General features: G+C 47.6%; 1 protein-coding gene across 4 annotated transcripts in view; it reads right to left on the bottom strand.

Moving 5' to 3' along the window:
• dipk2ab (divergent protein kinase domain 2Ab) overlaps positions 1 to 23,502 on the bottom strand; it is a 31,878-nt gene that overhangs the window by 5,870 nt on the left and 2,506 nt on the right. For 3 of the 4 annotated variants that reach the window (XM_086101723.1, XM_086101720.1, XM_086101721.1), the window contains 2 exons: positions 18,686 to 19,566; positions 1,258 to 1,561 (listed from right to left, as the gene is read on the bottom strand). In XM_086101723.1, the coding sequence (XP_085957849.1) occupies positions 1,258 to 1,561; positions 18,686 to 19,339 (958 nt within the window). In that variant the 5' untranslated portion in view covers positions 19,340 to 19,566. Of the gene's footprint in view, positions 1 to 1,257; positions 1,562 to 18,685; positions 19,567 to 19,786; positions 21,050 to 23,502 lie in introns of those variants that run through there. The other variant, XM_086101722.1, reaches the window with a different exon arrangement.

The raw sequence follows: 23,502 nt of genomic DNA, 5'->3' as shown, positions 1-23,502 counted from the left end.
CAAAAACAAGTGGCTTGGTGGTCCTCCCTTTCTGTGAAGAAGCAGCCCCGGCGAGGGCTCGGGATCTGTCACGCACGACGTGTGATGTATCGATGCGTCCTTGTTATGAGGTTGACTTCGCGAAAGTGGGGGTGGGGGGACCGCTCGTTATCGCGACCGGCTTTGCTTTGATGGGGGTGTTGAGGGCAAAAGAAGCGCATGCTGGATAAGGATATTCATAAAAGAGGAGGTTTGGACTAGGCAACAGTACTCCCTGGAGATGTTCCGGAACAGCTTCGGCCTCCAATTCGAAACTTCATCGGTCGCACACACACAGTAGAGTGCCGTGTTTTACATACCACGCAAGCTGTGGTCTGTGCGTGATTGATTTGCGCTTTTTTTTTTCACGCCCAGTTGATTGCAGTGGTACCTTTACTTACGAAATTAGTTGGTTCTGGAAGAAATTTCTTTACGAGAAAATAGAGACGTGTTTTTCATGTAAATGCTCTAATCCGTTCCAAGCACCACCCCCCCCACAAAATTCAGACAAATGTTTTCGAAAGCATAAAAATGCATCCAAATATGGTACAAATACATGTTACAATTAGGTAATTGCACAATAAATGAAGTGTGCATAATGTAAACAACAAAGAATAAAAATGATGGTAATTTAACTTTAAACTGCGTCCTCTTTAGCCCATGATCCGTCTCAAAAGTGGTGTTTGCCTGGCGTTTTGTAAAGAACTGATCCAAGGACGTTTGCTTTTGTCGGCTTTTCACAATCCTTCGAAAATGTCCAAGGCAAACATCAGCATAGTGAGCGATCGCCCGACTGGTCAACAGTTTTTCTGGGTGATCGGAACACCTCATGGCCCGAGGGGCGAATGACGAGGACGCTGCGTAAACATCTATCAATTTATCTACACACATACATACGATAGAGGTTCCTCTTAGCCAATGGGATGCCAGGAAGATGCTCGGTAATAGCCAATGGCAGAGCAGCTATAGGTATGTCGCGTTCAGGAAACTCGGAGCCGCGTGTATTTTTGCCTTTCATATCTTGAAATTTATTTCAAAACAAGAGGCAATATTTTCCTGTTGAGACGTTCCGTAACTTGAAAATTTCATGAGAAATTTTCCAAAGTAGAGGTACCACTCTATGAGTTTTAGTCGAGTGACAGTTTCAACACATTAGCATAAGTTGCTAACACTTCCACATAGCAAGCATTGCCCCGAGGCAACCGAAGCAACACATGTCATGAAAGTGATGATACTCACTCTGCTTGATCAGTCGCTTGTCGGCCACGAGAACGTTCTCGGCGTCGACGACGATGACCTTTCCGTCGCGGGGGCCGACCGCAAAGTTGTCGAAACTGACGTCGAGCAGGTAGAGGGCGAACTCGAAGTCGTTGTTGGTCAGCTGCTCGGCGATGTCCATCAGCTGCCGCGCCAGGTCCACGCGCTTCTCCCAGGGGGCGTTGTAGTAGCTCCACAGCTCCTCTCCCACGTAGTTGACGGCCACCACCCGCCCGCACGCCCCGAGGTACTTGGCGAAAGGCCAGCCTTCGTCTGATGGAAAGCTCTGGAAAACGACAAACATCAGAAACGACAGCTTCAGTTGAAATGCAGACCACAAAAGTTTCTCACCGAGCAAGCACAAGTTTCATTTGCAAAATAAAACGGGTTTCCCTCGAACAAAGACACAGAGGGAATAAGCCCCAGACATCAAACACCGAGTTGCCGTGCAGCCTTGGGTAACATTTGACGGCGGCCTAAGCAGAAGATTTGGAAATCTGCCAAAAAGAGTGCGTGAAACAGAGCCAGTGCAGGGCTACAGCGGATTAAATCTAATAGAGAACGAGCCGGCTTGCGTTGGAAGCCCTAAAGCGACGAGCCGATATCTGCTTCCGCCTGCGATTGCAGAAAAACGGATAGGTCGAGTTGCGGCAGCCCAAGGTTTGCGTCGTCATTGTGTGTGCTGCATCTCGTTTGCCTCTCACTGCGTTCACGCGGCTTGGGCAGGCCAAGATGACGACCCCGTCTCATGTAGGGTGAGCCTGATGAATAATTGCACGGAAATACTCCCACAAGGGTGAAGCCTCCCCCACAACTTCACTGCCATCGTACCTGACTGACTGGAAAATGAACCGGCACGTATGCAGCGTGTGCAAAAGCACACAATCCAGTTCCAGCGACAAATTCATCCCGATGGAAAAAGTATCACAAAAATCGGAGGACTTCAGACTGCCCTTAAATGATGCCACTTTGCCCCTAAAATTTGGGACAGGGCAATGACATCACCCGTATTTTCCGGATTATAGATCACTCCAGCGTATAAATGTATTTGATTAAATCCAACACCAAGAACAGACATGTCATCTTGAAAGGCAGTTAAAAATAAAAATAAAATAGAGAACAGGCTGAATCAGTGTCCGATATGCTAACGTTACACGACGCATAAACGGCAAACTGAGAACGCGCCTGCTATGTTCATGTAACATCCAGATAACTATAGCATGAAGAACACACTAACAAGTTTAGCAAACCATCAGTGTCACTCCAAAATCACAAAATCCGACGAAATCTCCATCCTCGCCGTCAATTTTGAGCCTCCAATTCCGGAGGTAGAAGATGCGACGCTTCCTCTTCTACGTCGCTTACGTCAGACTCATCGTCGATTTATCAACACAGGCCTAGAGCGCCCTCTTTTGTTTTAATGTGGAAATAACGTGAAATAATAATAATGTGTTAATAATTTCATACATAAATCCCTCCGGAGTATAAATCGCACCCAAACTATGAAAAACATTTGTACTCCGGAAAATACGGTACTCGTGCAGATGTGACCGATAAAACTCCAGTTTTTTTTTTCTTAATTCATCAATATTTTTTGTTGTTGCCGAGTTCCACGCTTGCACCTACTTATCGGTAATATACTAAAAAAGCAGATATGAATATTTTAGTCCATTTATAATTCGTGCACACCCCTGGGTATGGAAATGTAATTTCAGGGGTGTGCACGAAATCCAAACTACAAAATACATGGGTGTAAATGTAATGTAGGGATCCCGAGCCCTGATCTACGGTTCTCACAACAAAGAACGTGTTTATGCAAATTGATTTCCAAGGCAATGTTCCGAATCGCAGTTTTGTTGCAAATATTCTCCATTAGCCGCTAACACATGCTGCGCCCAAAACACTGCCTTGTCATTAGAGCCCGATTATAATTTCAAAGCAGTTGAGGGTTTAAGCGAGGCTCTAGTTTTCATGGAAAAAAAAAAACCCCAGACGACACCAACATGTTGGTGTATCGCTTTCAGGAACAAACTTCAATTGCAATAAAGCGCCGCATTCTCCGGGTGTATCATGTCCCGGAAAGGAAGCTTGATAACCGGCGGCAACTTCCGATGTAACGAAGACCGCAAAAGGACGCTTGCTTGTTCCTGCCAAGGCGGCCGCCACACAGAGTGACAGTGGAGGAAGGGGGGTAGTGAAACTCGTGTTTCCGAGTGCCGAAACCCGATAGCGTTGGTGAAATGTCAGGGAACGCGCCGTGTCACTGCCGGCAAGGTGTGAACTACTCCTGACCGCCGTGTCACGCTGTCACCGGAGGTAATGCGACGCTCCGCCGGCTTTATCGCTGCCCGCAACGGGCCTTTTACATATGCATGGCAAGCTCGCATTAAACATTGACAACAGACAAATTATTTATGATGTATATGGTTATTCTCACCGATGGCTGCACACCCGACAGCTTGGAGAAGTTAATGCATGACCGAAAAAAAAAATTAATAAAATAAAAACTAGGCTCCAATTGGTCGGATTGAGGCTGATACAACACTTCACTCCAACTCTGAAGCCATCCACAAAGTTGAACATGCGCAACAGCCACATTTTGTTCCGTTTCGAAACCATTCCAGAGGAACTCTGGTGTTGGGCCCCCGGGATCAAATTCCAGGGAACTAATTGGAAATTAACCCTTTCCTGCACCCTGGAACTGTAACCTGATGACAACGATAAGCCGTCCACTGTAGTGACCGCTGTCCCGCAAAGGGTTCAGGATACGTGCTTCCAATTTTTATGATGTTCCAAGTTATCCCCTTTTTCAAAAGACCTCAACTCCAAAAGAATGGAATGTCATCGGAAACTGAGCCCGCCGTGTGCCAAAGAAAAGCATACGCCGGCGAGGAGGAAGCAGAAAGCTTGACGCACAAAGTCCATCCATCCATTTTCTGATCCGCTTTACCCTCACAAGCGTTGCGGGGCATGTTGGAGCCTATCCCAGCCGTCTTCGGGCAGTAGGCGGGGGACACCCTGAACCGGTTGCCAGCAATCGCAGGGCACACAGAGACGAACAACCATCTGCACTCACGCTCACACCTCGGGACAATTTTGAGTGTTCAATCAGCCCGCCATGCATGTTTTTTTTGGAATGTGGGAGGAAGCCGGAGTACCCGGAGAAAACCCACGCAGGCCCGGGGAGAACATGCAAACTCCACACAGGAAGGCCGGCGCTGGAATCTAAGTCGCTAAGTCCCCAAAGTTTCGTGCTTCAAATTAGAATCGAACGAGCGACCTTGTTGCAGCGAGGCAGCGGCGCTAACCGCTCTTTGCATTGACCGGGCTGAAATCTGCTAAGTGAACTCATGTTATACTTCTGCCCCCCCCCCCCACACACACACATATACACAAAATGGTTGTTGGCTTCAATGGTGTAAACTGAGCCATTCCGCCGGTATTTTGTTCTGATTAGCACGACCAAAATAGATCCAAAACCACAAGGGGGGAGGACAGGGACAAGTTGCAAGCTGTGCAGCCTCGGCTGAATCGTTTCCCAGAGGAAAGCCAATCAATTGTGGGCACAGGCTAAAATTGTGTCCAGGATGCACAATGGGCCTCAAGCAGCCTGTCAACTGCGCTTGGCCCTGTCGTCCTCTCTTTCTTTGGCAAGGACTCATTCCAAATTCTACCCTTACTTTTGAGTTAATAGCCGCCCCCCCCCCCTCAACAACTTTCTGCATTCGGGAAATTGACAGCCAAGTGTAACGGCACGAAGCTTAAACGTGCACTGCTTTTGTTCCAGCTTGGTAAAAAAAACAGACTATTTTTCGAGATCCCAGAGGAATTTTAAATCGGGAGAGCAAAAGAGGGTGAAATATCTAACATGGCTTTTGAAACGGACAAAGTGGGTATGGAACGATTAAATCGAAGCTGGATGATTTGGCTTGTACAGCCCTATAAGACCCGCCTCGTTTGACCCAAATCCAAACCTTGGATCGATGCAACTCTAAGCAGCTCTTGGCCATGTCAAAACTTAGCCTGTCCAAAGTGATGGCTAAACCGGCTTTGGTGGTGGGGGGGGGGCAAAAACATCCTCCCAACCCCTGGAGCCAGGTTGGAGAAATGAGACGAGAATGGAGGAAGTGCGTAAACCAGCACAGACCTGCTTGCTAAACGCTATCTCCCCTCTTTTGTTGTCAGCTTGCAGCCTGAACTGGTGCAAGAGCAGAGCGCCGGAAGCTTGGGAGGGTGGGGGTGGGGGGTGTATGGTGGTAGGGGTAGGAAAAGGATGATTACCCCGAGGCTGCTTTCAGACCTACTGTCAGTGTCTGTTATGAGAAGGCCTTGATGTCTTTCGCCGCTCGCATCGCCTATTCTGAACCTCGACGGCGCCCATTCAACACGCCGACGGCTCCCGGGTGTTGCTGCGTCACTTCACGACTCCTATGTGGGTGGTGTTTTCAATGAGCTGTTTAGATTGAATTCTGAAGAAGCAAATTGGGCTGAAGACGAGGCCGACTGACTACCGGGGGGGTAAAAGACTCGACTTGCTATTGTGCGTGTCCCCACCAATCATTTCACCCTGGTGCTCTTTAAATGGTTATTCTGCAAGAAGCCATTCCCCGTCTGCAATGAAGCGTGGCGGGAGGAGACAAAAAATGAGTTGGAGACACTGCTGTGACATCTCCGAGCAGAATCGGGAAGTTTTCGGGGGGAGCGCACAGGTGGTCAATGACAGCATTTGCCTCTGCTGGTGACGCAACGCAACTTGCTGAAAGTGCAAATACTGGCGCCGATGGATCCCGGCGACTCGTAACGGCTTTTGTAATGCCAGATTCTGCTCCTGCCAGTGGACGACAACCTGCTAAAGCTGGGCATCCGCAGAATGTTTCTGAAGATGTGGTTTTTCAAACGGCGGGTCGCACTGCATGGGCGATGCAAAGACATCTTGGAAAGGTCAGGCGAAAAACAAAGGGTATCAAAAAAAAACATTTTTTTCTTTTTGTGTGTAAGCGTGACTAAAAATCAAAAGGGAGAGAGGGACACATGCGCCGTACACGTAAGAAAACCTTCCCAAACTGGCTCAATGCTGGGAAAATCAAGTCAGAAAGGACGAGATCTGTTGTCATAAGTCTGTTGCAGCTGCTGTCATCAACTCATTTGATTGGCATATGATGGCAGTTGCCAATCGTTTGTCAGACGTTTGACAAGGACGGGGGGGGGGGGGAGATATAAATACAGTGAAACTCCTCCACAACGAAATTATGTTTGCAGCAAGAAATATTTCACAACAGTGTAGCAAATTTGATCTCAGATGTAAACAAACACTAAATTGCGAAATTTACAATCAGCATTCATTAACATCAATTTCTTGGATAATGTCTTATTTTGCTTCCTCTGTATTTCATTTTGATCACTTTTACCCTCTCTTCCAGCATCAGAGCTCTTCTTGTCTTAGCTGCTCGACATCCTAAGGTCCGTTTTGTAGCCATTTTAGCAATGGAACGTCTGAAACTAACAATAACAAATACTTCCTGGACTTCTTCGCATGTGTAAACCAGTGTGGTGGTTGCTGTTGCCGTTTCCGAACAAAGCAATAGAGGTCGCTGTTGGATTAGACTTCGTTATAGTGCATCTCGTCACGAGGCAAGAGCAGATAAAAAGATTTCGTATAACGCAACAGGGGTTTTTGTTGTTGTATGGGGGCAGGAAAGTGGGAATGGCGTTAATGCATGAAGATTTTTTCACACTAAGGGGGTATTTTCACCCATGTAGGTTTCATTGTAGAGTTTCACTGTAAATAAATGCAAAATAAGAAACCTCTATACAAAATGGACAAATTGCCTGGAACGATTTCCAACCGCAAGCTCAAGTATTGTTAGAACCGTAACGAACACAGCTGCCAAACACGAACACGCACACACACGCGCACACAAGCATGTTCTTATTGCAGGTGACCTCCCAGTGACTTCCAAGCCCAGCTCTTACTAATCTAATGTAGAAGGTAGGGCCGGTGCACAACAGCAGCATTGAGTGGGGACGTGTGTGTGCTTTCCGCCGGCCTCCCTTTAATGCAACAGACACACTGGCGTCCTCCCGGGGGGGAGCCGGAGGGGGGGAGGCTGAAATGAAAACGGGGCCACGGACAAATGGTCAGCCTCGGGAGGAGAAAGAGGATGAAACGAAGAGAGCGAACGGCACGGCGAGCGCACACACCTGCGGCTTGACATCCGCCGACAAAGACGTGCCCCCTTCCACTGGACAACTTGGGGGAGGGCACGGCCGTGCGCGCGGGACTTCCAAAGAGGCTCTTTGTTGTGTTGACGTGAAACTGTATCCCACCGCATGTGAATGGGGGGGGGGGGGGGGGGGGGGTTGCAACGTGACCGGGGCTGATAACAACCTCTTTTCAGGGGCCGAGTAAACATCGGCGGCTCCCAAGATATTGCCCTGGCTACCCGGCAAGAACATTGGTCAATCAAACAAGCACATATCCACGCAAGTGAGCAAGTACTGTGGCTCGGAGCTGTATTTAGACATGAAAGCTTCATTAAAAAAAAAAAAAAAAAAGGAGCTACAAAGAGGAAATTACCGTATTTTCCGGATTATTAATCCGTTTTTAAAAAAATAATTTGCAGTTTTTACTCTGGAGCGAATTGTGTGAAATTGTTTGTACATTATATGATTTCACGTGTTATTTTCACATTAAGCCGCAAGAGGGCGCTCTCGGTCTGTGTTGATACTTTCCACATTGGCGGTAAGTGATAAAAACAATTGACGGTGAGTCTGACATAGCAACGTAGAAGAGGAAGCGCTGCATCTTTTACCTCCGGAGTTGGCGGAGTTGTTTAAAAGTGATGAAGGTTGAAGAGGATGAAGATTTCATCGGATTTAGTGATTTGGAGTAACACTGATGGTTTGGTAAACGCGTTACCATGTTTGTGATGCTATAAATATCCGAATAAACTGAATATGTTACGTGAACATATCAGGCACGTTCTCCGTTCGTTGTTTATGTGTCATGTAACGTTAGCATAGCGTTAGCACATTTTCTTTTGACTTTATATTGCCTTTCAAGATATCTGTTCTTGGTGTTGGATTTTATCACTTAAAATTCCCGCCCCAAATGTGATTTCTAATGATGTTTTTTTTCTTCTTTATTACGCATTTTATGGCTGGTGCGACTTATACGCAGCAGCGGAAAATACGGTAGTAGTTAGCCACAGGAGTAGTTTAGAGTGCGGTTTCAATTCTCCACATTTTCTGTCCTGGACTCAACCCGACTGTTTTATGAAAATCAAGTCAAGACAGGATTGTGCAGCAGATCAAATGGCAACTCTGAGGAAGTGTGCCCGGCAGACGTGTTCGCGTCAGACACGACAAGTGAACTTTCCGGCTATTACTCAGCCGGCTCATCTTTTAGGTAGCGTCAGTGAAGCTGGGACTGCCATGCCGGAGTCAATGCCGGAGGAAGGAGGGGGCAGACGTTTTCGGAGTCACCTTGTGCATATGGAGGATGTGCAGTGAGCCCCTTCTGGCATTTTGGGGGCAATTTGAAGTGTCAAATCCAGTCTGGTAGCCCACAGCGAGCGCTGAGCTTCATCCTAGCACACACGCGGCAAGACATCCACCCCCGCTAAACTTGCTCATTGCCATCTTTGTTCCAACCACGACCGGACTTGCCTTTAAGGGGCAGCAATGTAGTTTGTTTCCCTAAGCTGTAACTTTCCTCGTCAGCAAAAACTAAGTTTGAGAAAAGTATTTGCACATTTAAAGTGTCCCGGTATATAGAGACAGAAGGATGCGAAGTGTGGTTCGATTACGAAGGGCCTCAGTCTGCCTCATTACTATGGACGCTGTTCAAAGACAGCAAAGTCACCCACTGTCAGCCTTCCTGGGAAGGGGGGGGGGGGGGGGGGGGGGGGTCGAATAAAAATGTTCCGTAAAGATGAGTCCAACTCGGAAAATAATTCAAAGTGAATTTGGTCTACTTTACATTGGACCCGATTGCACATTGGAAAAATATTTTCCATAATCATTGGTTTATTTTGATGAATGCAGTCGCTCTCCTCGCTCCTCGAGCCATACACACACACACACACACACACACACACACACACAGCGCCTCCTTATGTATTCATTGCGCTTCAAAGCGCCTGTCAAAGCATATCAATTAGCTAAGCTTTAACACGGAGCTTGAAATCCCCTTTTAGATATGAGTTTGTGGCGCTTGCACTAAAAGACGACTTTTATGTGCCCGCGTTAGTGAGCTGCTGCTTGAACACTTGATTTTTGCCCTTTCGAATAAAATGCCACACATGGCCGAGTGGAAAATCCATATTGCCAACGTTAATAATGCCGGGAGGGAAAATGGTTGTCGTGCACCCCCCCCCCACCACCCCCACCCCCACATATACGCCATTCTGGGTGGGGAAAAAAAGCGAACCAAAAAAAATGGAGCCAATCTGACCACCGATGGAAAAGGCCGGGCTACATTTCTATTCTATTTCTAGCTTTGTGTTCAAAATGTCCTGGAGAATCCAAATGAAGAATGGGAGGAGGGGAGGGGGCAGACCTCGTGGTTTTTAACCTGACCTGAACCTGAGCCACTGAGCACAGACCTCATAAATCCACTTTACTGGGAAACCCAAGAATGTTTTAAAGTCAAACGCGGTCCGGTGTTGAATCCGTTTGGGTGGTAGCGCCATCCACGGGGACTGGGGAGGGACCCGACTGGAACTCAAAGCTTGGCTCGGAAGGGGCTGTGCTTTTGAGGTATTGCAGAGCGGCAGGCAATTATCTTGGGGGGCGGGGGGACAATGGAGCGGCATCCATTGCTGTGACGGACCCTAGCGCCACCTAGCAAGAGAATTAAATGAACCAAAACGGTCACAGGAGGTTCCACTGTCCCAAAGCAGCTACACTTCCGGTGACCAAGAGTGAATACCGATACTGCTGAATTCCTGGAACATATTTTCTCTGACAGGAAACGAGTGCCTTGTTCTTTATATCAGTGGTCCCCAACCCCCGGGCCGCGGACCAATACCGGTCCATGGGTCCTTTGGTACCGGGCCGCACAGAAAGAATAAATAACATACATTACTTCCATTTTATTCATTTCGGAATCTGAAAGCAGTAAACTCGTGTGCAGTGACTTTTATGGGAAACCATTTTTCGGTACACCGTTACAGTGAAATCCTCAGGCCTGCCTTAGTTTTTTTATGTTTTGACATCAATTTCCTTGCGTCCCAAAAACGCACATTATTAGGAACTGTGCGTCCCGCGGGAAAATTATGCGTCGAGGACGCGGGACGCAGAGGTAACGAGATGGCTGTGCAAGATGTTTTATTTTGAAAAATGACCGTATTTTCTGTTACATCCATCTACAGTATGTCACTCTTGACGCAGGTCAAAGAGCGCTTCTCTGTCACGTGTTAGGTTACCGCTAAAATGAAACTAGGAGCTAGCAAAATGAGTGAAAAAATAAAAAATAAGGTATTTGGAATATTTCTTTGGGAAAGGCCCAGCCAGGAGACAGAGGAGGAGCTTACGACTTTCAAGAAAAAGAAGGCTACGTTTCATAGACACTGTCAGAGTCCGACTTAAGATACGGCTTTATCTCAACGGGAGATTCCCACGCACCAAGTCCACTCTACATAATATGCGGCGATGGTGAGTTGTATTTTTCATGCGCTTTGTATTTGCGGCGTATCTTATTTTGAAGGCACGTTCAAACGTTACCATAGCAACCAGTGAGCTTGCGGTCAGATACGACGTTCCTCGTGCCATTATTCGTGTTTATTATTATGTTTTGAAAATACCACAGGTTTCATTCAGGTCATATCATATTATTTTGTTGTATTTATCCGGTCTGAAAATATTGTCTGACATTAAACCGGTACGTGGGGCAAAAAAATAAAAAAAATTAATAATAATAATTAAAAAAAAGCCGGGGACCACTGCTTTATGATCGACAATTTCATTCCCGGGAGCTAGATGACGGAGTAAAGAGCATCGTCTCGCTGTAACGTAAAAACACTGGGCACGCGGAAGAGCTAATGTATGTTTTGTTTTGTTTTTTGACTTATCCGTAATGGTTGTGGTCACGTTAAGGTATCATAGCCGGTTTGACTCGCCGGCGGTGGAGGACGGCAGGCCAATGGACAGAGCAGCGGGTTGGGTAGCATGCAGAAGGAAGCTTGATTTTGGAAAACGGAGGCAAGCCGGTGGGTGGTAGAGGGTGCTTCGGAGGGGGCTCGACCACAGGCGTTTACACCTAACTAAACACAGCTGTCGCGCATGTGTGCGCTAAGGATTACGGTGACACAAAGCAGACAGGTTCATTCAAATGGGAGACAACACCACAAGGCCCTTGGCTTGTACCAAACAGGCGCCCGTCAAACCTTCGCCTGCCCTGCGCCTTTCCAGCGGGGATGCCGTCCAAAAGAGGGGAGTTGGGCCCGGATAACTCGGCTGTCCTAACAGGATTCAGTCTGTACACAAAGGCCGAGAAGAATAACCAAAAGGGGGATTGGGAACACTTGAAGCCGGGTTAAGTGGCGTAAACAACTCCTCTCTTCTACGCTAAAAGGAGCGTCACGATCCCAAGGAGCCGGGAACCCAAATGAGATATTAATCACCGGACTATTTTCTGATGGGCCTCAGCCGCTGAAATCGCCTCAAGGGAAGGGGAGGCAGACGCGTCACGGGGTTGCGTGCGTCTGCCGTTGCTAGGAAAGAACTATTGGAAGGAAAGCAAAATGAGGCTTTGATTGCATTTGCACGAGGCGCCTCCCATACAAGTAGAACGTGCGTGCAAAAAAAAATAAATAAATAAAAAAGGACCGCGGAGGGTTTCGTCAATGCAGCAGGGCTATTTCTTACCAATACCAAGTAATTGGAATTGGCTCCTTACTTTCCGATAAATAAACCTGGAGGGGGGGGGGGGGGGGGTGCATGAGGTGTTCCCTTTGCCCCTCAGAGAGCCAGGAAGACCCTCAACGCTTTGTTTGGCTCCAGTTCCCAAAGAAGGCAAGGGCTGTGTTAGATTCTGCAAAACATCATTAAAATCAGTGGGTTTTCTCCGGGTACTCCAGTCTCCTCCCACATTCCAAAAGAAACATGCATGGCAGCTTAATGGAACATTCTAAATTGTCCCGAGGTGTAAGTGTGAGCGCGGATGGTTGTTCGTCTGTGTGTGCCCTGCGATTGGCTGGCAACCGGTTCAGGGTGTCCCCCCCGCCTACTGCCCGAAGACGGCTGGGATCGGCTCCACAGCATGCCCCCGCGACCCTTGTGAAGAGAAAGCGATTCGGAAAATGGTTGGATGGATCATTAAAATCAACAAGGGAAAGAGACACCCCATTTTTTTGTGGGGGAGGAGGGGGGGGGGGGAAATAGTGGCGCCAGATTGTTTGTTGAGAGAGCATTGAAGGTTGACTTTCACATTTACGCTGAGATCCTGCTGTCAAAGTTCTCCGCAGGCCTCAAAGATAAGGTGATCCATCAAATGTGTGTGTTTTTTTTTCTGCAATGCGGTGCTGAGGTCACATGTGCAGGAAAAAAAAACTAAAAAGACAGATGGCCACGCCACAGGATGGGTTCTGATGAGCATGTCTGCGCTAGCCGAGGACCGGGTGTTAAGTGAGGAAAGCAGCACAGATTTTGAATCTGGAGGAGATGAGAGTACCGATGGCTGAGTCGAGCCGGCAGCCTGTCAGGTCCTATTCTCAGCTTCACTGAGCAAAAACGGAGCAGAGGACCAAAAAAAGGGTGCGAGCGCGGTCACATGTTTCTGGCCCCCTCGCAAGGCTTTCATGATTTGGAACGGAAAACCGGGCAAAAATCAAACTCGTTTCCGATTGGGCTCCAGTACATCTGGCCCATCAAACGCGCGCGTCACCTGATGAATCAGTGAGTCATTTCGCCCCCAGGCTCCCCAAAAAAAGGAGAGGCGCCAAGAATGGTCAATTAACTGCAAATACAGAAGAAGCTTTATGACGAAGAGTGGAAGGAGAGAAGGGTGAGCAGCGTTTCGGAGGACACATCCCAAGGCATGTTATGTTCCGTCTCAAAACAAAAAAGCGCAACAAGATACTCATCGGCTCTTTTCAATTCATTTGAAAAATGTCCTCATTTCATTTCACGTGCATTTAGGACAGTGGTTCAATGTGCTGACAAATTGTTTTTTTTCCCAAAACACGAAGAGCTCCAGGGAGCAATTGAGCAATTTTATCATCGAATCACGTTCGAATTCGGCTTGCCATCAAAACGAATGCAATGTTTGTGAACTGGACGGGTCAGTTGCTAAGGAACCGCTACCTGAACGCTTTGTAAACTAATTAGAAGGAGCATTAGTGCGTAGTAAATTTGTGCATTGCACTAAGCTCCCCCGCCCGCCCCCCCCCCACGCCTGAACTCGAGAGGCACTCATCAGTGCGCAAATAATTTTTCACGTCCGCTAATGCGGCGGAATGCTCACTGAGCCATCTCTCGCTTGTAGTGAAGGAGGGCGACGCTGCAGGCTCAGCACGTCGGCGGAGAGAGTCCAGTGGGGGCTGGGGGGGCGATTCAAATATGCCCGAATCGATTCCACAGAATTAACCCCGGGCTGTCTCTTTACGACTTGATTTTTCACCTCAACTGAATTATGACGCCACTATTTGAATAAGAGGTCTAATTATGAGGCAACATGTGACTTCTCTTGTTAAGGAAGAAGGCAAACCCTTGATAAGAGCTTAATGCACTTTACTTTGGAGTCAGCCAATCCTCCATTGAGCGTCTCCAGTTGGTCCAGAATGCTGCTGCTCGCCTCTTGACTTGTACTCGTAAGCGGGAGTCCGACTTTGGCATCCCTTCACTGACTCCCGATACATTTTAGCGTCCTTTTTAAGATCCTATTGTCCTAGGTCCAGGTGTGCGGACCAGACATTCGAGGTAGCAAGAACTAAGCGGAGGCTCAGAGGGGATCGAGTCTTTTCCGTTCGAATGACGTCCCACTGAACGTTCGGCAAGCCTCTTTGCTGCCCATCTTTAAAACTCATCTCAAAACTCATTTGTATCCTTCATTAAGCATGAGACTTATTTTTTTTAGTTTGACTGTTTTCGTCCTTTCTACGGTCTTTATTTATTGTCGTATCGATGATCTTTGCTGCACGTACAGCACTTTGTATACAAGGGTGGTTGTTTTAAAGCACTCTACAAATACAGTTGAGAAGTATATCCTCGCCATCTGATTGATTTTCTTGAGCAAAAACAAATGTATTTTTTTTTTTAATTATAGAGCTAACTCCACATCGACGCGGGATAATCATTAAATTGGAGATGAAATCTTTTCACTTGATAGCAGTGATATTTATTCAGGGAAAGCGCCGCTTTCAGCGGAGAGGAAACGAGAGAATCAAAACCTCTTCCTCCGCTTTAGTATTTCGCCACAGTCTTTTTTTTTTTTGTTGGGTCATCTAAAAATATTTATTCCCCGTGGCCAAATGGTCTTGCACGTGACAGAGGAATGGAAACTGTGTTTGCGTATGCCACATGTACTGCCCAACACACAAAAACGAGCCATTGTTGGCCAGAGCCAAAACAGCACAGCAGATTGTTTCCCACGGACAAAGGAGGTCTGGTGTCTCATCGTGAAACAGGGGACGATTTACTGCCAGTGGCTTAAAAGAGCACAAACACAAGCCAGTTCGGAGAGAGATCGAGGGGGTGGTGTGGTGGGGAGCTCGGCTCGCTGAGCAGACAGAAATGTTCTGCACATGATTCGACTGAATAAAGCCAGAGGGGGGGAAAAAGAGGCACTGCCAAACAATGAGAGCGGGAAACCGGCTGTGCTTAAAGACGGCGAACCTGAACAGTATAAATATTAGCGTGAAAGCCTCCAAAAACTCACTGAAGATAGCAACGAGGCAACTTGAAACAGCCCGACTAAAACGCTCATTAACTCCGTCCTGGCTTATCGTGCGTAGAAATCAAATCTCGACACGGCGACCGCGACCTCTGGCAAAAAGCAAACACCAAGATGCTCCGTCTCAATAAGGCCCATTAATTCTTCATGGTCGACTGCAGTCCGAGCCTGCGCAGAGGGTTTTTGGATGCATTTTGGACAGCCATCAGAATGTGTCACTCATTTGCCATGACAATATTTTCAAGGACCAGTGTGATGGATAAATACAACAATATAATATGACCTGCATGAAAACTGTGATATTTTCGAAACATAAGAAGAAACACGAATCACGACATGAGGAACGTCCCATCTGGCCGCAACACTCTTTGGTCGCTATGGTAACGTTTCAACGCGTCTTCAAAATAAGATAGGCCGCAAATACAAAGTGCATGAAAAATACGACTCACCATCGCCGCATATTAAGCAGAGTGGACTTTGTGCGTGGGAATCTCCCGTTGGGATAGAGCCGTATTTTAAGTCGGGCTCTTGATACTTATACTATCAAATGTAGCATTCTTTTTCTTGAAAAGTCATAGGCTCCTCTTCTGTCTCCTGGCTGGGCCTTTTCCCCTTCCCAAAGAAACTTCGAAGGACCTCTGTTTTTTACTCATTTTGCCAGCTCCCGGGTTTCATTTTAGCGCTAACCTATCACATGACCGAGAAGCGCGCCATGACCTGCGTCAAGAGTGACATACTGTAGACGGGTGTAACAGAGAATCCGGAATATTTTTTTTTTAAAATAAAACGTCTTTCAGATTCTGAAATGAATAAAAATTTATGTACATTATTTATTCTTTCTGTGCGGCCCGGTACCAATTGATCCACAGACTGGTACCGGTCCGCGACCCGGGGGTTGGGGACCACTGCCCAAGAGGATCCCTCGAATACACACAGATGAGAAGGTGTTGGGATGAGCCATATGCAAAAGCTAAGAGTAGAAGGGGTGTGGGTGAAGGGGAAAACGTGACGTGTTGGAGTGGGCGATGTCTGTAGCATTGCGTTTGGGGGGGGGGGGAACGTTTGCCGTTCTACCCCTCGCCATACCGTTTGGCGAAGGGTAGAACGTTAAGAGTTTGTGGAGCAGATATTAATAAACTGTCAAAAACAGAAAGACGGACACAGAGGGGAAGAACAACAGAGGAGACAGAAAGGGGAGGGCAAGCGACCGCGCAACGCTAATCAGACGTTAGCCGGACATAAAAGCTGATCTCGCTTTTTTCTTTTTTTTTTTTTTGTCTGGTGGAATGCCCGGGGTGTCCGACCTGATGGTGTATAAAAAGCAGGGGCCACGGGTTGTAGGTCAGTCCTGAAAGTTATTCAATGACCGCATGTGACCGTTGTTGTTGTGTCGAGACACGGTCAATGGCAGATTGAAATTGAAATGGATTGGATGCTTGTAAATTGCAGAGGAGAGTGGTGGGAGTGTGTGTGGGGGAGGGGGGGGGGACAGACAGACTGCCACAGACGGCATACACACCGCGCTCTTCTTGAGATGTCAGTGCCAGCTGTGCACTTCCAACACCTACAGGACTTGGTAGTCAAGGCCTTCAGTTGGTCTGCGACCACTTCAGGTTGTTTTCTTTCAGCACATGGCCACCGTCAAGAGTTACAGTAGAATAGTTAAAGCCTGAATGAAGGGGGGGGGGGGGGGGGGATAGCTGGCATTCTTATGACAGCATCCAGCTAAAATAAACAAAACAAGACTTGACAGGCCCGCGTTATCCTGTTAGTACTCCATTCCAAGCAAAGTCGCCCGCATCTGACGACAGCCCACCGGACACAGACGTGAATTAAAATTAAAAACAACTTGGACCGTTTGCAGATGCAATCTTGAATAATTCAAATATGCCCTACATATAGTGTTGAATATGTAGTATAGCCGCCAGCCAATGCCTCTCATCTTTCGGGAGGCCACGGCTCTCAAAACCATCTTCTCGAGACTGCGAGAGTTGCCAAATGTTCTTGGAGGCTGCAATAGTTCTTCCTAATTGTACACACACACACACACACATATATATATATATGGGAGAGGAGCACAGGAAGTCCGACTTAGCATTTCCCCCTCCAAAAAAAAGGGCTTCACTTGCTTCGTACCGGTGATCTTAGCCAAAGGTAACTCGGACAGAAGCAACCTGGTGCTATGACTCCGGCCAATCAAAACAACAGTGAATGGAAACGCCAGATAGTGGAAAGTCACAGGAATTTGAAAATATCATGTCACTCAGGAGAGCGCAGATCTCCCAGGCAGCCAAGGACAACAACAAAACAAAGACAAATTTGATCAGCACCATGTTGTCCACCTTCAGCTTCAACTCACCACCTCCATACGCCTGAATTTTATGATTAGGTTGTCGATACTAATAGCAACATGCTTCAAAAAAAAAAAAAAGAAATGTACCGTATTTTCCGCATTACAATGAAACTCCTCTACAATGAACCTGCATGGGCGAAAATACCCCCTAGTGTGAAAAAATCTTGAAATGCATGAAAGCCATTCCCACTTTTCTGCAACAAAAAGTCCCCGTTGCGTAATACGAAATCATCTTCTCCACCCTTGCCTCGCAACGAGGTTCACTACAACGAAAACAAACCTTCCGCAAAAGTCTAATCCGACCTCAGCCTGTCACAGCGACTCCTACTGCTTCACTCCCAAACGGCAACAGCAACCACCACACTGGTTTACACACGCGCAGTAGTACGGGAAGTATTTGTTATTGTTAGTTTCAGACGCAGCACAAACGTGACATTGCTAAAATGGCTACCAAACGGACCTTTGCATGCCAAGCAGTGAAGAAAAGAGCTCCGACGCTTGAAGACAGGGTAAAAGTGATCAAAATGAAAGATGGAGGAAGCAAAGTAAGACATTGTGCAAGAAACAGATGTAAGTGAAAGTGAATGCTGATCGTAAATTTTGCAATTTCTTTCCCGTTTTTTTCTTTCTACACTGGCTATATGAAGTGTCAAATAAGTGTACGCTCACACTTATGCACTATTGGAATAAAAATAAAGAGTACACGTATACGTTTTGTATATATGCGTGTGTGTGTTTACATCCGAGATAAAATTTGCTATAGTGAAAAGTCCCCTGTTGTGAAAAATTTGATTTCGTTGTAGAGAAGTTACACTGCATCAGGCACACCTTCAATGAATGGCCTATTTTAAAACTTTTCATTCATAGGGTGCACCGCATTATAAGGCGCACAGAATAGAAGCTACAATAGTGGCTGAGGTTGCATTATACATCCACTAGAAGGACAAAGCGCTTTACAGAACATTTAAAACATCCAAGAAATCTGAATATTGATCCATATATAAGGCACATCGGATTATAAGGCACACTGTCGGTTTTTGAGAAAATTGAATGCTTTAAGGTGCACCTGATAAGTGCGGAAAACAGGGCTTCCCTTGGCCCGTGCTCAACAACTATAATCGATAGTCATGAAGATTTAACCTTCTCGATGAAGGTAACAATACCTGTAGAACAAGCGGTTCCGGGTTGAACGCCAAGGTCATGAGCAGCTGCATTCTCTCCGTGTCCTTCAGGTTCTTGAGCAGAAAGCTGCCGGAGTCTTTGGTCTCGGCGTACCGCCGAACCACACGGTCCAGCAGCCGCTGCGACGGGCAGTGTACCAGGTCTGACCAGCCCTCGACCACCTCTGGAGTCAGAAGACGTACGTCGCCGTTGATCCGGGCAAATTCCGTTTTGTACATCGCCTGGATGAGATCGCAGCGCGGCCTGCCCGTAGCCCTCTTGCAGATCTTTTGATCGATCTCGGCCAGCTCCTGGTTGGAGCCCAGCCGCTTCAGGACGATCCGCCGCGTGCCTTCCCTGGGCTCCCCGTACTGGGCGAAGTAAACGTTCTTGACGTTAAAGATGTCGAGGAAGCGCAGGCGGCCCCACGTCTCAAACGAAACCTGGCCGTTCATGAATTTGCGGCACCAGCTGGTGCCGAAGCAGGCGGGACACTTGTTGAGGTTGATGAAGCGTCGGTCGGTGAGCTCGTTCTTTTGGAACGAGGCGAACAGATTGTGCGTGTTCATCAGCAGGATGACAAACAGCCCCACCACAAACAGGAGCTTCAGACAGCGGTACACGCGGCCAAGTTTGAGGGGGAGGAAGCGCATCATGGTGCGGCGAGGACGAAGTCGGGGGAAAGGGAAGTCTTGAGGAATTTGGCCGAGGGAGGAAGTATCCACACGGGTGTCAGCGAGTTGATTTTAATGCCTCTCGGTCAGGGCGCTTCGGGTTGGCATCTCGAGCCGCAAGCTGGGGCGAGGTTGCGAGTCCCTGGCGGTGGCTGATGAGTCATGTTCAACCGGGATTCCTGTTTATGGGCTACCTTCAGTCAGCAAGCCTGGAAGCAAATGAAAAAATAATAATTAAAAAGTAGGAAACTCGTCAGAATAGTGCACAATTGAAAACGCATTCACAGAAATGTAATTATCCATTTTATTCATGGCTTCCTAGTAAACTACTACTTAATATGTGCTAGCTCACAGGAGGCCCCGTTTCCGAGAATACACGATTGCCAGAGAAAGTCGAATTGTTCCGGATCATCCCGGAGCTTTCCGTACCGTAGTCCTACGATGGGATGGCGCACGGCCAACGTAATAGAGCTGCCAGTGTTGTGTTCTCTTGAGGAAAATCATCTTATGTACACTCACAGTAAAAAAAAAGATAAATAAAAGCACGGATACGGTGGGGGATCGTCGGCTATCAAAATGAAGATTTAAAATGCCTTCTGCTCTCGTGCAAATCAAAAATGTGCCGCACCAGCCTCCGCGCGCTGCGTTTGTATCACTTCCCCATTCCCGCCTATTTTCCTGGCGTTGAAAACATTCGCCGCGTCTGGCGCTAAAGGACCCGTCAAGAATCAAGCGCGAAAAAGAGACTCAAATCTGGGATCGGGGACATGAGCTTATCCGAGACCAAATCATATTAGACTCCCAATCAGCTTTTGAACAGCTTTGAGCTTCAAGATGCTTGGAGACAGACAATGAGGCCAGCCGTGCAAATTAGCATTCTTCAATCAAGAGCTCATTAGGACATGCCTATTAGAACGGCTGATGAGGGAGAGGGCGCGGCTAACGAGCAAGCGGATTAGCGTGGCCTGCGCTGTCTGATTCGGCCTCTGGGCCCAGCGGCCGAGATGCGGTCTCGCCCGGAGGCGGCCGACGTGAGCGGCGGCGGCGACTGGAGCAGCTGTGGGGACTCCGATAAGAAACTGCACGCCACCGCCGTCTGAGTGTACCTAGGCCAATATCACTGAAAATAAACCAAACCCATTTAACTCATTCAGTACCAGCCAATTCTAGATCAAGTCTGAAAAGACGTTTAAAAACGTCTTTGGGAGTGAATGAGTTAAAGGGGAAGTCGACAGCTGCAACTGTACTTTTTTTTTTCCTTTTGGGAGGAAACAAGATTTATGCATGTTGTCTGTCTGCTCTTGCCGTTAAAAACCAGGTGGGCATATAATGCGGCGTGAACAAGATGGAAAGCCTCAATGGTGATCTGTCACATCTGGATGGCATTTGTTGATTTATTTAATCATACAAAGAAAAAAAAGGGAGGCTTTTAGGGCTTTATAGGTGAATAATGTTAAGAGCACATTTAGTATCCAATGTCAAGCGGCACAATACTGTGAGTGATGTCAGATACGGGAAAGTAGGAGGCAATCCTTTTGTGCCTTTTCAAGTCTGCGAACTGCAATACACTGAGCGAGCGAAAATAAATACATTTTAAAATGCACTTCGGGCTCAAGCTGACGCCCACTAAGTGTCCGCGGCGTGATGGATGAACAATAAAAACAAAAACAATTTTAAAAAAAAAAGAATAACCTCTCAGGAGCGACGCACGTGCTAAAAGCCCAACATGGTCATTTGATTGACCCCCCCTCCCCCAAAAAAATCTATTTCTCCAAGATAATCGTATCCCATCGGGAAAGGGAAATGAACTGGCGGAGAGAAAATAAGAACATCAAGTCAGCCAACAGCGAAACGTCGATAAGAGGGCCAAGAAAGGATACATTTTACATTTCACTACAAGGAGTGAGGGAGTGAATAGCTTAAGGGGTGGGGTGGGGGGGGGGTTGAATATCGCGTTGCTTTAACATATCGAATCAAAAGCCACTCAGCTCCTGACACAGACGGTTAAGGGCATCGACGTGGCAGCCCAGATCTTGTGAGGAGATACGAGATTTGACTAGGATCAGCAAGGAGCTCGAGCGAATGACGAAGGGGAGTGGGTACAAGTCACTCAGCTCCGCGGCGAGCTTGAACAACCCCCCCCCCCCCCCCAGGACGACACTGTGGGGCAAATGAGAAGGCGCAGGCAAGCGGCTAAAACGCGTAGCGTTTTGCCGTCTTCTCCAACGAAGGATTAGGTCAATGTTAAATGCGCCGGCCAAAAAGATAATATAATGCGCACGCAACGGTTTTGGTGTCCGTTTAACGAGAGGCAACCCGAGGTCTCGGCGATGGCCAAGTCACATGCGCAAATAAACCAACAACCCGGAATAAAAGAGAAAAGCACCAGCGTGACGCGGTGAAATACCCACCAAAACCTTAACGCAATCCCGTGGATGGCGAGTCGTAATCTGGATATTACTCCCCGTTAATGACCCTGCTATGGCTTCCGCTTGTGATATTTTACACCCGCAAAGCCATTAACTCGCCGTCTTTTGACACTGCGGACCACCGAGCGCTTTGATTCTTTGGCAAGGTCTTTTTGACCACTTTTTGGTCACTTTGAGCTTTTAAATGGGAGCCAGGCGCTCTTGCTCTCGTGTTCGGCACCAGATGTCGCCCCGTCAGAATACAAAGGGGAGGCAGGTCACGGAAAGTTAAGCTTTGCGGACCCTCATTGTGGCTATGGTGTCAAAGGTGCCCCCCCACCCCCCTTTTGCATACCACCCCGGCGACGTCACGGTCTCTATCGGCACTCCGCTCAAAACGGGAGGAGGAAGAATCCATCATACCAAACGGAAAAAGTACCAAATTCCATAAAGTGAGGGCCCCCGCTGCCCCCACCTTCTCCGGTGAGCACGAAAGAGAGGCAAAGTGAGGCGGGCAAATCAAAAAGGGCGCCCCACTCCTCATGCGTAGCAAATGAGCCTCGCGTGCAAAGTGAAACTTTCAAGTTAGGGCGGATGCCAAGAGCCTCAAAACGCGTCATTACCGGGAGAGAACAGGCCCCCGTGTAGACACGGAAAAACGGAATGACAAAGTTGCAACCGGGCAACGGATAACGCTTGAATTTTCCGATCGTTCCACGTCAAGGTTTGACGGGATAAGGCAGATAAGATGGGGAGTTTCCTCTCGGGATAATCTCCTTTCTTGTTGGCCGAGTAAAACTGGATTGAGATTAAGATATTACGGGGCTGGGATCCCGCGGGATAAACCGATTCTCTTTTTTAACGGCACCTGAGGTGAACGTTCAAGCCCAAATCACAATAGCGAGAATCGAAATAGTCATTCGATTTTTTTGGTCGATGCTGGCATGGGCAAAACTACCACATGACACCCCCCCCCCCCCCCCGAACATCCATTTGAGAGTCAAACGACTGGCATTGATCTGCAAAGTGTGTCGTTTCTCCTGGGGTTTTGCTGCGATACGTTTTTGTAGGTTTTTAAGCAAAAGAGAAAGAAAAATCACAGCATTCCGAGATAGCAATACGAATTATGTCTTAAAAGCAGCTGCGGACAAACAGGGTGCCCGACCTAATGGCAAACTGCAGAGGTGCCTCGGGTTCAGTTTGAACTCGTTTGCGGTCTCCCAAAAAAATTGACAACCTGTTGTCATTCAAAGGAAAGCTGGGAATCATACACGTGGCTCGGTGAGCACGATCCTACCATCTAAAATTCATCGCGGAATGCCTATCTCAATTTCGAGAACCAATCGAACTCACTGACGGAAACAACGAACAAGGGCAGAGCCCCGCTTTACCACTGTGGTCCATTTCTTCGGTAGCAAAGCATCCCTCATTTCTAGCAGTTGGACTACGCCCGGATCGATCAAATCGCCGAGCTACGCTAAGGCAGCAAAGCTATTTTAACACGATATATTTGGATGAAAAACTAAAGTTACGGCTGCCCAACTTTTGCGAAATGACACGACTTGTTTTACATCATCTTTTGGGAGTTCTTTTCAAAGCAACGGGACAGAGATGACCACAGTTTCAGGCAAGACGTTGGCGTCAGCAATAGTGGCCGCCCCCGAATCACCTTGAACTGGGACAAGTGGATTCTCATCTGGCTCTAATTCAATGATATTTCCCGCAAAAGGGTTAACG

The sequence above is a fragment of the Hippocampus guttulatus genome, chromosome 21 (genome assembly GCF_054856545.1).
Source record: "Hippocampus guttulatus isolate MCC_2025c chromosome 21, RoL_Hgut_1.0, whole genome shotgun sequence".
Taxonomy (NCBI): Eukaryota; Metazoa; Chordata; class Actinopteri; order Syngnathiformes; family Syngnathidae; genus Hippocampus; species Hippocampus guttulatus.
The sequence above is the reverse complement of the archived record's forward strand: the minus strand, read 5'-3'. Positions and strand labels throughout refer to the sequence as shown.